Source organism: Danio rerio, chromosome 21, assembly GCF_052040795.2.
Source record: "Danio rerio strain M-AB ecotype USA chromosome 21, GRCz13ab, whole genome shotgun sequence".
NCBI lineage: Eukaryota > Metazoa > Chordata > Actinopteri > Cypriniformes > Danionidae > Danio > Danio rerio.
The window spans coordinates 12,519,803-12,533,294 of NC_141041.1; the positions used below are offsets into that span (position 1 = coordinate 12,519,803).

Consider the following 13,492-nt stretch of genomic DNA (forward strand, 5'->3'; position numbering starts at 1 on the left):
ATGATGTTGTGTTTTTAGTAGTCATTTCGCGCAGTGTATGTTAACTCATACTAGAACTGTGCTAACAACATGCTAATTCATACAAGAAACATGCTAACATTCATGTTAAAATTATTCTGGCAACATGATAATTCATGTTAAAACGATGCTAGCAACATGCTATTTTTACTAAATAACATGAGTTTCTCAAGTCACTATACTTTTTGCCTTCAAGCTGTAATATCTAGTTTTAATTGAACCAATCAAGTCAAGCATAAACACTCTCCTAAATGACTGATGATGTTGTGCTTTTAGTAGTCATTTTGCACAGTGTATGTTAACTCATACTAGAACTGTGCTAAGAACATGCTAATTCATACAAGAAACATGCTAACATTCATGTTAAAATTCTAGCAACTTGATAATTCATGTTAAAATCATGCAAGCGACATGCTATTTCATGCAAATATCATGGCTAAATAACAGTTTCTCAAGTCATTAAAAAGTTTGACTTTAAAATTGTCCAGAATATTCTCTTGTGTGTTAAACGGAGGACACTGTGGCGTGAGGATGAGTGAACAAAAGCACTCATTGAAGACTGATCTCGGCACACTTCCACTGAAGAGGAAAAATGTGTTCGATCTTAAACTATTTGCCTGTGTCAAATGATTCTGCCGCTTGCTAAATGCTCGTCCGCTCATTGAAAGCATTGTTCAGTGACTTGTAACTCCCTCAGGGTCCTGTCTGCGGCCGAGACCCATTTAAACAGCTTTTTGTCTGTTGTTAACATACATGAAAACAGCAAATGGGCTAATTTCATAACTCTAAACTCTTTGCCAGAGGAACAGCAATAATAAAACTGTCAGCGTGTCATTGTTTAGTTGTAAAGTGTATGGACATGATGTTAGAAGACTAGAGGAAAGTTTTATTGCTCAGAGTGCTCAGTTATTATGGATCATTTGTGTTTCCGTCTACAGTTGCTTTAGATAAATAAAAACAGAAATAAATATTGCTATAAAATAGGGCTGGACAATATATTGTTTCACTGTTTATATCAATATCGCAAGGTAGGAATCTGCAATAGTCACATTGCAGAACCTCAAGCTATTTCAAGTGAATTTAAACCATTTGGACAAAGAACTTATAACGTTTGTCACTTTAACGAAGAACAATTGTTTATCCATACAATAAATATTATAAAGTGTTATTTTACATTTGATTATTTAATTTCTGCCCCTTAATACAGTTAGACTCCACCATAAAACACAGTTTTTTCTTCATCTGTGCTTTAATTCATTTTATGTAGATGCATTCCCTTACAAAACCATCTCAATCAATGTAAAATTATGAATTCTTTTCAGGTCATCTTGTGAAATTATATTGATATCGTGATATATAAATGGCAGAATATGTCATATATTAAAATCTTACTTTTCTGAAAGTCTATTGACAGTTTGCTTGCTGTATGAAGTTAGAATGTGTGAAAAATCCTTTTTTTTAACATCATCAAAAGATTAATTTTTCTAAATGGGTATATGGTTTATTGCTGGGTCATACATTCAAACCTGAAGAATGTAAAATCTGAGCTCAAATCCACTGGTGAGGCTAAATGGGGATAAAAAATGTAAACATTTGCCATCCTATTTTACTCATACTATGTGGAAACATTTGACTTATTCATGTGCTTTTATTCCTCCTAAAGTGTTTTTGAGAAATATCTGTGCCATGCATGATATTTCGATAAACTGTAAGTGGGGAACAAACTCCAGAAATTCTCAAGAGATATGAATAAGAGAGATTTGAGCAATAAACTACAGTATATTTTTATTGTGTTATGAGTTTTTATTTTTGCCTATATATACACACTATACTAAACTATACTATAAAGCTGTGTTGTCTTGATACTGAAATTTTAAAGAAGTTCATTTCCCAATATCATTTGCGCACTGTTGGATTATTAAACAGCGCTGATTTGTCATTGTGTTCATGTGCTCAACAGAAATGACAGTGATTGGCCATGAAGGTCATTAGTTCACCAAACTCCCCGCTGTACTGAGTGTGAACACAGGTACAGGGACAATGGAGCATTTCAGAGTCACACTGACCAGCTGGTTTGTCTATAAGCTGACATACGAGTGATCCGCTGATGAATCGCTGCTTTTAAAAAGCTTCACAATCTCTGTATCTGTGGTTACCCTCAGTAAACAATGGTGAGTTCAGTGAACTAATGACCTTTACGGGCAATCACAGTCATTTCTGTTGAGCATAGGAACACAATGGCAAATCAGCGCTGTTTGGCAACATGCTTAATATCGCTTAAATGTTTGCAGGAAATGGACATTTTTAAAATTCCAGAACCAATTGGTATCGAATTCCAGTATTGTGACAACCCTAGCAGGGGTTATCAAACTCAGCCCTGGAGGTCCAGTGTCCTGCGGATTTTAGCTCCAACTTGGCTCAACACACTTGCAAGGATGGTTCTCGAAAGCATAGTAGCTGAGCTTGATTGGGGTTGCAGCTTAAATCAGCAGGACACAGGCAAGGACTGAGATTGAGAACCCCTGCTACTGTATATACAGGGTGATTCAGAAAGAAAACCACAACTTTGAAAATCTATTTAATCAAAGAAACATGATGGAGGGCGAGGCAGTGGCGCAGTAGGAAGTGCTGTTGCCTCACAGCAAGAAGGTCGCTGGTTCGAACCTCGGCTCAGTTGGCTTTTCTGTGTGGAGTTTGCATGTTCTCCCTGCCTTTGCGTGGGTTTGCTCTGCGTGCTCCGGTTTCCCCCACAGTCAAAAGACATGCTGCAGGTGAATTGGGTTGGCTAAATTGTCCGTAGTGTATGAGTGTGTGTGTGAATGTATGTGTGGATGTTTCCTAGAGATGGGTTGTGGCTGAAAGGGCATCCGCTGCGTAAAAACTTGCTGAATAATATTGGCGGTTTATTCCGGTATTATCTTACATCTTGTAAAAGGGGTTAAAAAGGTGGCCTTTAAGTATATTTACTGACTATATTTTTTCTTATATTACATTATCAATACTGTAATAGGAACGTTATGATATCAAAAATAGTCAGGTTAACCTTTCACCGGAAGTTAAAAAACACTTGCTGTGGATATAAGAAAAGCATTGCTTGCATAATTTAATGAGAAACATTTCAACAGATTTTTGAACTACTTCAGATGACAGATTGGTAAAACCTAGTGGAATAAAGTGTGACAAATGGGTAAAAATGTTGACATTCTTGGTCTAAACATGTCTGACAAGATCACTATTTAAACTATTGTTTAACAGAAAGTCAAATCCGAATTTAAATGTAGCCAAATCTGTGCTTAAAGTTCACCCATCAATGCAAATGGTCACCATTTACTCTCTCTACATTTTTTTCCAAAATTGTTTAACTCAAAAGAAGATATTCTAAAGAAAACGTAACTATTGACATCTATAGTAGGGAAAAATACTTTAGTACCAAATGGTTACAGGTTTCCAGCATTCTTCAAAACATCTTCTTTTATAAAACTTATAAAGATTTAACCAATTTTAAATCTTAGAGTAAATACTGAATAAATGTTCATTTTTGGGTGGGTATCCCTTTAAAACCCATCAATGAAACAAAACAGATCATATTCACGTTTTTCTCCTATTTATGTAAACAATGGTCTCATTGTGCTATTTTTATTCGCCTAGAACCTTTTTCGAGAAAAATCTGAGGCAATTACAATATATTTACAAACCATAACAAGGATGTAACTCCATGAAGTCTCTTGGGATATGAACGAGACACATTTGAGCATCAAAATACATGTTTTTAGTATTGCTGTAAAGAGATAGTGGTGTTTGTGCGCCTGCGCGTAAAGCCGCTCACCTGTGCTGAATCCTCCAACACGCTGAGTCGGAATCGGCCTCTCTTCACCTCCATCTCCATCGCGGATCCGCGGGCCACTGTAGCTCTGGAGCTTTGGTTTCTGCAGAACATTATTACTGGATGTGGAAAATCCAGCTCAAGCGACCAATCATCCGAAGTAAAGTGTTCACCAAGTTTATCTAATGCAATAAAACACAGGTAAATTCCGTCCTAAATGCCGTCAAATACATATCTTAAAGGCGTCATTTGTATAAAATCCTACTGGACATGTTGCAACAGCTGTGGATAAATGGGGAGTGTTTTCCCCAGTTTGTGGGATGGGTGGTGCTTGGAGTTCTGTAGACTCATTTAAACAGCGCCACCATTGTCGTGATTTAGACAATAATATAACTTTGAGATGTACGTACAGTCTTGTCCACCAGGGGACGATTGCTAACTTGCATTAAAATATTGGGACATTTGTTTTAGCATTTGTAAGTATCTACACGCTAAATTAAATCGTAGTTTGACCGGTTAACTGTGAATAATAACTCCTGACGTAGACAAATCGACTATAAAATCTATTCAAATATCCTCACCCATGGTAAATGCACACGGTCGTAATTGGTTAATCCTGATGTGTGTTGAGAAAAGTAACAGGTAACACGTGATAAACGGCGGCGCACATGTTATTTTTAAGTATTAGAGTTACATTTAAACACTTTATATAACGATATAAATATGTATATGGTTTGACCTGCTCGATTAGCTTTACGGCAGAATGATAATAAGCTTAGTTTTCTTTATGGAATATGTTTTATCAGTATCAAACTAAAATGAACACGTCAATATGTGGGACATTCTACCAGAAACGTATATTATCTGTTCCCGAATAAAAACAAATACTATGAATAAAAAGTGTTTGATCCCAAACATTTAAAAAATAGTCTGATAGTTGATTTCTGTCAGTTGTTCAGTCCTATTCGGTTCTCAGATTTTTCTTTTCTTTATTAAAACACTTTACAAATGTACAAACCCTGTCATTGTTCTTAGCCCTATTGAACCTACAGCTTAAATAGTTTTGTTATGGTAAAAACTGTTATTTAGCGAGAGAAAACTTCAGAAATAGCAAATTTAAGTTGTTATCATTCACATCAATTGATTAAAAACATGAAATTAGACCATCTACAATACTACAAATACATCATACAAATAAATTTACAATTGTCCACGTTTCTGTCAGTCCTGTCACATTTGCATTAAATGTAACAAAATGTGTGCATACACCTTTAGATAAGGCTATGACTCAGAGCAGAGGAACTGACATTTGATAGAGAAGAAGCTGACAGTGGTCAAGGATGCGTTCTATGATTAAATTGTATGATCTTATGCTTCTTTGTTTTTTTTTTTTTTTTTGAGGACAAGCTTAAAGGTCAGGCCGTCACATTTTTATAAATGAAATTGTACGTTTCTGTTAAAATATCCTGTTTCAGTTAATGAATGCATATTTAAAGAACATATTGGAGGTTAATAATAATAAAAAAGTAAAACCAAAAAAAGTGAAAATACAGCATAATACCATAAAACATGTTAAATGTGTTATGACATGCAAGGGCACACAACCATCATGGCCTCCCAATCATCCCCATCTACCGAATTGGGTCTATCACTGTCTCTCTACACCCCCTATACCTGGTGTGTGGTGAGCACACTGGTGCCGTTGTCCTGTGGCAGCCGTCGTATCATCCAAGTGGATGCTGCACACTGGTGGTGGTGTGGAGAGACCCCCCCTCGTGATTGTGAAGCTCTTTGGGTGTATGGCAATCACAATAAATGCACTGTATAAATACACATTAAATTACATTTGGCATGATTAGGCCACCAGTGCTACAATGAACAATAAAACTTTATTTTGCTACTCAGTTTAGTCCCTTTATTCATTAGGGGCGCCACAGCTGAATGAACCACCAACTATTCCAGCATATGTTTTACACAGCGGATGCCCTTCCATCCATGACCCAGTACTGGGAAACACCCATACACGCTCTCATTCACACACATACACTAAGGACAATTTAACATACCCAATTCACCTATGAAGAACAAGCTAACTCCATAACAGAAATGCCAGCTGACTCAGCAACTGTCTTGCTGTGAGTTGACATTGCTAACCAGTAAGCCACTGTCACCCTGCTACTCTGTTTTGAAACCCAATAATTAAATTAAAAAATTTTCAAACCAACATAACAGTAATTTTTATTAATATATTTACAAAACACATTGTAAAAACATTTGAATTCGAATATAAAAAACAATATGCACATCATAAAACTGAGCAAAAGATCTGGCTTTGTGACTAAATGCTGAAAATGCTACAACAACTGTGTAAAACTGCTAAAATTCCAACACACACAGGCAGCATGGAGCCCAAAACACACACACGCACGCACGCACGCACGCACGCACGCACGCACGCACGCACGCACGCACGCACACACACACACACACACACACACACACACACACACACACACACACACACACACACACACACACACACACACACACACACACACACACACACACAGTGCTTTCTTAAAATGGAGGTTTGATGTAAAACTGTACTTTGAATAAAATAAATTAAAAACAGCAAGCTATTTCCAAAAACAAACCATGCAAAAAATGTTTCCTTAATAATACAATTAAGTGAAAAGAGAAATTAAATAAAATAGGAATAAAATTCACAGCTTGAGGTTAAAATTAGACACTGTATTGCCATTTTACATAACGAGAAACGCACCACTGTATCTAAAACATATCTACATTAGTTTGATAGCAATTAACACTCAAATTCAAAACTATTTTCCTTACAAAAATAAAACAAGATGAAAGGTACAACCTTTTAAATTGAGTTGTGTTTTCGCTGTCATTTAGTTTTCCCAAAATGAAACTGTCCTTATTAACAAATGTACATATTTACATGTTTATTCAGCCAATTGATATTTGCGTGTTGTGCCTGCTTCATTATTCCAACCGTTTGCTTTAATCCATGTCCTCTAATTCATCAACTTCAGTAAAGATGTCGCTGAAAAAGTACTTGGAGACACTGGTGGGCTCTTCTTCTGAGCGCTGCTGATAAGAGGGAGGAATGAAATCCAATTTATAATTAGAAATACACAATATGCTTCTAAAAACATGCAGTGAAACAGGAGACTGTGTGATACCTCAGTGGTGGAAGCAGGAGTTGGTAAAGCTCGCTTTACTCCAAGGTTTGCTGATGCACTCGCTACCTGTTTTCTGTCAGGACGGGCAGTGTTGACTCCTGGTTTGGATCCTCGATGACGTGTTGGTGCTCCTTGTGTACTTTTTGTTGAAATGAAGGATAAGAAGCCTTTGGGTTTTCTACCAGGCCTGAAAAAGACGTGAAATTTACCAAATATATACACAGTCAAGTCCGAAATTATTCATACCCTTGGCAAATTCTGACTTAAAGTTCTTTTATTCAACCAGCAAAATAGTTTTCACTGGAAATGACACCAGGCTTCTCCCAAAAAATAATAAGACAATGTACAAAAGGTGTCATTGTGGAAAAAAAATATTTCTCAGCTTTTATTTACATTTGAACAAAAACTTCACAACTTTTCCAGGGGTATGAATAATTTTGGGCTCGACTGTATATTCTTTATTTCTTCCCAGATGCCTTTTTTGCCCCAGGGTTGTGCACAGCTGGAATTGTCAGTAGCCAACTATTATCAATATATTTATTATTATTATTATTATTACTAGCATTAGTATTGGGAATGGTGGGGGTGTTAAGGCGAAGAGAAGGAAAAAAAGTGCGTGGATAAATGAATAACTTCAACATTTAATACATTTAAAACTATAGTAAAACTCCCAACCTAAACTATATATAACTAGGATTATAAGTTATTTTTGTTGTATGTGATTGACCTGTAGAATGTTTTTTTTCTTAAGTCTGTATAAAATCAAAATTTACAATGGTTATTTTTCTAACACACATTGTTATTCTTCAGATGAACATTTAATTTGCAAGAAAAAAAAGTTTGTTTTGGTAATCTTCAATCAAAAACTAATCATTTGCTTTTGAAGTTGCGCTCTTTCTCTGTTGCCGTCGGTTTGACGATTTCAGCCACAATATTCTTAACCACGTCCATCCTATCTTTAGTTTGATATGAGGGAATGATGTCCAAAAAGAAAGCCCCGCCCACTACTCAATATATCCTGTTTCAATTGGAAGTACAGCAACATAGTGATATAAAATGTCAGGATCTCAGTAACTTCCAGTGAGTGTTTTTCTATATTAGACGTTATACTGGTATGAATGTGAATACCAGTATTATGTTGTGACACAATATGGATTTTGAATAACTGTTGATATTATTATTGATAAATTCCAATTTGACATTTAAGTAATGGACTAAATGTTCAGCAAAAATAACAACATAAGTAAATAAATCAGAAGTAATCATTTTAGGTGACAAGTGAAAAGTATTTTATACTGAACAATTCAGTTTTAAGATGTATTATAGATATAGTCTGGCAAGTGGAAAATACCGTGGCATGAATTTTAGCTTGTGTCACCTATATATATATATATATATATATATATATATATATGTATGTATGTATGTATGTATCTAAACAACTACATTCTTGCCTAAAAAAAAGCCACAAAGTACATTATACTGTCTATATATATATATAGACCGTATAATGTACTTTGTGGCTTTTTTGGGCAAGAATGTAGTTGTAGATGTAGAATGCAACTATGCAGTTTATTTATAAAGATAGTGCCTATTTTATTTATTATTAATTTCATAGATTCAGTGCATCCGCGGCCTTCAGCCTGTCATTGAGCAGAGCAAAGACCACAAGATGGCGACAGAGACCGCATAATAAGCCCTTAGAGGAGAAAAACAGTAGCTGCGTCCCAAATCCCATACTTATGCACTATTCTACGCCATTTTGTAGTATAAATAGTGTAAGTAGTGCGTTCACACTGAAAACACTAAAAATAATAAGAGCACTTCAATTACCCGGATGATGCACTCATTCAGCCGCTAAAATGAAGTGTGTAATGATGGACACTTCACGCACTCAACGACCGCAGGTTTGCTTACGTAGCGGAAGGGGCGGAGCTATCGGACGCACATGTTGAATAACTTTATTTATTTTGGATGGTGAAAGTAAAATTCTCCTACGAGAGTGATTATAGCGCCTCCCGATGGTGAATGCGGCAATACTCACGGCAGGTTTTATTTGATAGTTTGGTCATTTATTTCAATGATTTGGCAACCGTCAAACGTCATCAGGGAAACGGTTTGAATTTCCGCTTAGTAAAAAAACATTAGTGTGCCATTTGGGACAACACTACATACATATACTATCCTGTTGAGTGTGTAAGTGCATAAGTACATAGTGCATGAGTGCATAGTGTATAGTGTGCCATTTGGGATGCAGCTAGTGTCCTTCTAAACCAAAGCTGATCAAATCATTATAAAACTGGTAAGTGACACTAAGTCAATTTCTCTCTTTTGTATGTTGTAGTGCTGTATTTATACCATAGTAATCTGCTAGTGTTTGCTTTGCTTTGGCTTTTTAGGTGTCAATTATTGTGATCTAAATCTCTGTAGACTGATGGCATTTCATGCCGTTCAGCATTATAATCTTAAAATGTGAGCAAAATCACTAGTTTTGACATCACTTTAGATATTACACTAGAACATCATTTAAATACTAGCTCTTAAGTGATGTTTGTGAATTAGCAATGGTTTCTACTATTCTGATATTAGCTACAGATGTGAATGAATGGCAGAAGAAAGTGGTTACTTAAACAACATGATTTTTGGACTCTGTGTTTGATTTTCTTTTTTATCGTTAAACTGTTGTATAAACACAATATCACACTCAGAGCAGTGTGATATGGCCATATATCATCACTGGTGGGATACTAAGGCACCCGGCCTGCGGCCTCGAGCCAACGCACGTCTCCCACTAGTACCGATATTCAGTCATATCGCACTGCTACTCGTGTGATATTGCTCATATATTATATTATATTATATTATATTATATTATATTATATTATATTATATTATATTATATTATATATATTTAATTTCACTTTCACTTTATGTAGTTAATTAAGTTTTTTGTTTTTGTGTTTGGTTTGTTATTTCAAATTGAGCATCATCACATTAGGTAATACTACAATAATACATCTGGAGACTCACCTTGTAAGTGGCCCACTTGTGGCAACAGGCGTGATTTGAGTAGCAGTTTGTGAGTCTGGTCCACTAGCCAACTCATCTGTCTCTTTTACTGTGATGTCCACCTGTCCCACAGTGCCTTGAGAAGATTCTTCCTGGACAGACTCTTCAGAGGAGGGAATATTATCACTGCTTGCTGATGTTGAAATGACGGTGGGGTCAGTTTGCTCTGGTTTTGTCTCTGCTGTTGAAATGGGTAATGAAGGAGTTTCTTTTAAGGTAAGAGCTGCTGTGTCCTCTTTAACGCCTCGAGTGTTTTTTCTCATAACAGGGATGGGTTTAACCTGCAGCTTTGCTGAACAACGAAGAGAAAGTTCACTGGTAAATGGAGATGTGCGATATTTAACATCTACAATAATATAGTTGTTGTTTTAATAAAGTGTGTTACTTTGATGTCAGTTTGCAAATAAAAGTTTGATTTAAAAATGTATTTTATTTCTATATTTTATTTAAGTAGTATTACACAAATAAGAGTGATTATTAGCTCATGAGCACAATCAGAAATGTGTTACTGATATCATTCAAAGAATCAGAGTCTGCTATGTGAATCAGGAGTCTAATAGTCTAATATTTTTTACCTCTTCTTGTTCTCTCTGGTTGTTTTCTTTTCTTTTCCAGATGTTCATCAGTCTCTTCTGCCACAGGGCTTTCTGAAACTTCCACGACTAATATAAACAACAATACGGTTAATAAAACAGCAATATGGTGTAAGATGACAATAAGTTTATACTTTGTTAGGGCTGAACGATATGACAAAAATTTTATCTCACAATATGTCATCTCATATCCTGATTAAAAATATATATATATATATTTTTTTTAATATATATTTTAATATATATATATTCTCTCTCTCACTATATATATATATATATATATATATATATATATATATATATATATATATATATATATATATATATATATATATATAGTGAGAGAGAGAAAGAGAGTACAATTTCTGTGTTTTCATATATTTATATATATATGAGACTGTTGTGTACAGCATGACTATATATAATATTAACTTTAATGTGTGTTATGACTAAAAAGTGGTCATAAAAGAATATTTTCTCAATTCAAATGAGTAGCGGCTTGGACCCGGACACAGCATTTCATACATCACGACTTAGCAAGCAGATAATCTAAAATGTACTCACTTTATTTAGAACTAAAAGGTAAATGTTTGATTGAAAATTTTACAAATGGTAAATAAATATTAATAAATTATATAGCACATTTCAAAAATGAAAGATTACAGGTCCAACATAAAAATAAAAAATATTGCTAAATAAAATGCCAAACATTGTGCTTTTAAGATTGCAACTTTCGCACAATGCTGTTATTCATGTCTGCATCCCCATAATGGCATGTAATATTGAGCTAGTACAAATTATGAAGAAGTATTACTATAAAAAAATGCTATTTTGTGATACAATGAAATAAACGATAGACATTACGGTGACTCAGTGGTTAGCACTGTCACCTCACAGCAAGAAGGTCACTGATTCCTGGCTGCATCAGTTGGCATTTCTGTGTGGAGTTAGCATGTTCTCCCCGTGTTGGTGTGGGTTTTCTCTTTGTGCTCCAGTTTCCCTCACAGTCCAAAGACATGCGCTATAGGTGAACTTAATAAACTAAATTGTCCGTAGTGTCTGAGTGTGTATGGATGTTTCCTAGTACTGGGTTACAGCTTGAAGGGCATTCGCTGTGTAAAACATATGCAGGATAACTAGGCGGTTCATTCCGCTGTGGCTACCCTGATGAATAAAGGGACTAAGCCAGAAGGAAAATGAATGAATGAAATAAACGATAGAGCACAACATGAAACGATGTCCTTATGAAATATATTATCATATTGCACAGCCCTAATTTTAATAATAAAGATGTCCTGAAAATGGTCTCACCACAATCTTCTGCTTGACTCTCACTTTTGGTACTCTACAAAAAAAAAAAAAGTATTAGCTTATTATGAAGCATCTATAGTGCTAAAAGATATGTTTTAGACACCTCTTGAGATGTCGAGGCTGGTGTCTTGCGTTTCAGTTGTCCTCTCCTGGATTTGTCTTCTTCTTCTCCTTCCTTCTCCTCTTCTTCAGACACAAGAACTAAAGCATCTGTGAGCAGAAGGTGAGACACTTCCTTGCTCTCATTCACACTGGAATAAAGAAAAAAGGGGAAAAAAACATTAAGCAAACACAAGAGGAAGGACATGAAGACTTGTATTTGAAAGCAATCTAGTTTGGTGATGGAACTGGTGGTGGATAAGGAGATTCTCCCCTAATATGTGTAAAGCGCTTTGAAAGTCCAGAAAAGTGCTGTATAAATGTAAGGAATTATTATAGTTTACACTGAAAAATCTCATTTTGTTTATAATTGTCTGAAGCTGAAGAATTAAACATTCTTAAATCCACATGTTTATATTTTTATGAGTATGTTGATTGTTCATTTTATGACATGTTGAGATAATAGTTTAAAGCAAACTTTACCTTTGACCATGAGAATGCAAGCCGTGCTCAGTTGTGGGTGGGAGGGGTTCTGTCCTAAGACACGCCCCCTGTTGTAAAGCGGGTGGGATTTCTGTCAGAGACAGTATAAACATGGATTCCTCAGAAGCATCTTTAGATTCACATCTTGAATGTTTCACACTGCTGTCTTCAAAAGCTTCATCTGGAGCCGTTATGTTTTGTTCTTCGTCTAATCTGACCAGAGTATTTGGTCTGGAATTGTCTTCAGAAACAACTGGAGAAATATCTTTGACAGCCTATGGAAAAAAAGACATAATATTTATAATCATGTTCCTGTTTTAATGATTCTGCTTCTTATATAAAGGTTAAAAATCAGATTTAGGTGATATTTTACCTGTGTGGATTCAAGCCTCAATGTAACCTCCTGTTGTGTTGCTCTTTGAGAAACATCAGGTTCTGTGGTAATAACTGCGCCCTCTTCAGGACTTTTAGTGAAAGTTATTCCTGTAAGAAAACGACCAAAACATAATAATTCACGTTTTAGATTTTTGTAATTTTGTTTGCTTTTGTTTTAAAACTATTTTGTTTAGTATTTTTCAAATGTATAAATAAAAAATATATATATTAAGCAATGAAAAGAGGTTTATATACTCAAAACCTGGCAAGAAATTAAAAGATTTTGTAGCTTGCTTTTAAAAATCTTGTCACCTTTGTCTTATAATCCAGATTTACCATCCTCTATAGGAAGAACATTATTCATTTAGTGGAAAGAGCAAGGCATTGTCTTTTTTAAGCAAGTTTTTAAAGAGGGCACACTTAAATCTTTAATTTTATTATTTTTTTTATTTAATTAAAAAGTGAATTTGATATTGACAATAAAGATTTTTACATGTTACTTTAAATTAGTAGTG

The 13,492-nt window shown here is 35.1% G+C and overlaps 2 protein-coding genes across 38 annotated transcripts in view; both read right to left on the bottom strand.

Moving 5' to 3' along the window:
- The window catches only part of rtknb (rhotekin b), a 71,424-nt gene extending 67,267 nt beyond the window's left edge, over positions 1-4,157 (bottom strand). Inside the window, 1 exon segment of the mRNA NM_001328566.1 lies at positions 3,845-4,157. Coding sequence (NP_001315495.1) covers positions 3,845-3,955 — 111 coding nt within the window. The 5' untranslated portion in view covers positions 3,956-4,157.
- A 1,896-nt stretch (positions 4,158-6,053) lies between these two features.
- The window catches only part of zgc:162472, a 33,933-nt gene continuing 26,494 nt past the window's right edge, over positions 6,054-13,492 (bottom strand). For 19 of the 37 annotated variants that reach the window (XM_087299751.1, XM_087299748.1, XM_087299762.1 and 16 more), the window contains 8 exons: positions 12,976-13,085; positions 12,603-12,877; positions 12,124-12,271; positions 12,021-12,054; positions 10,692-10,778; positions 10,078-10,408; positions 7,048-7,234; positions 6,054-6,952 (listed from right to left, as the gene is read on the bottom strand). In XM_087299751.1, the coding sequence (XP_087155877.1) occupies positions 6,866-6,952; positions 7,048-7,234; positions 10,078-10,408; positions 10,692-10,778; positions 12,021-12,054; positions 12,124-12,271; positions 12,603-12,877; positions 12,976-13,085 (1,259 nt within the window). In that variant the 3' untranslated portion in view covers positions 6,054-6,865. 37 annotated transcript variants of the gene reach the window in all.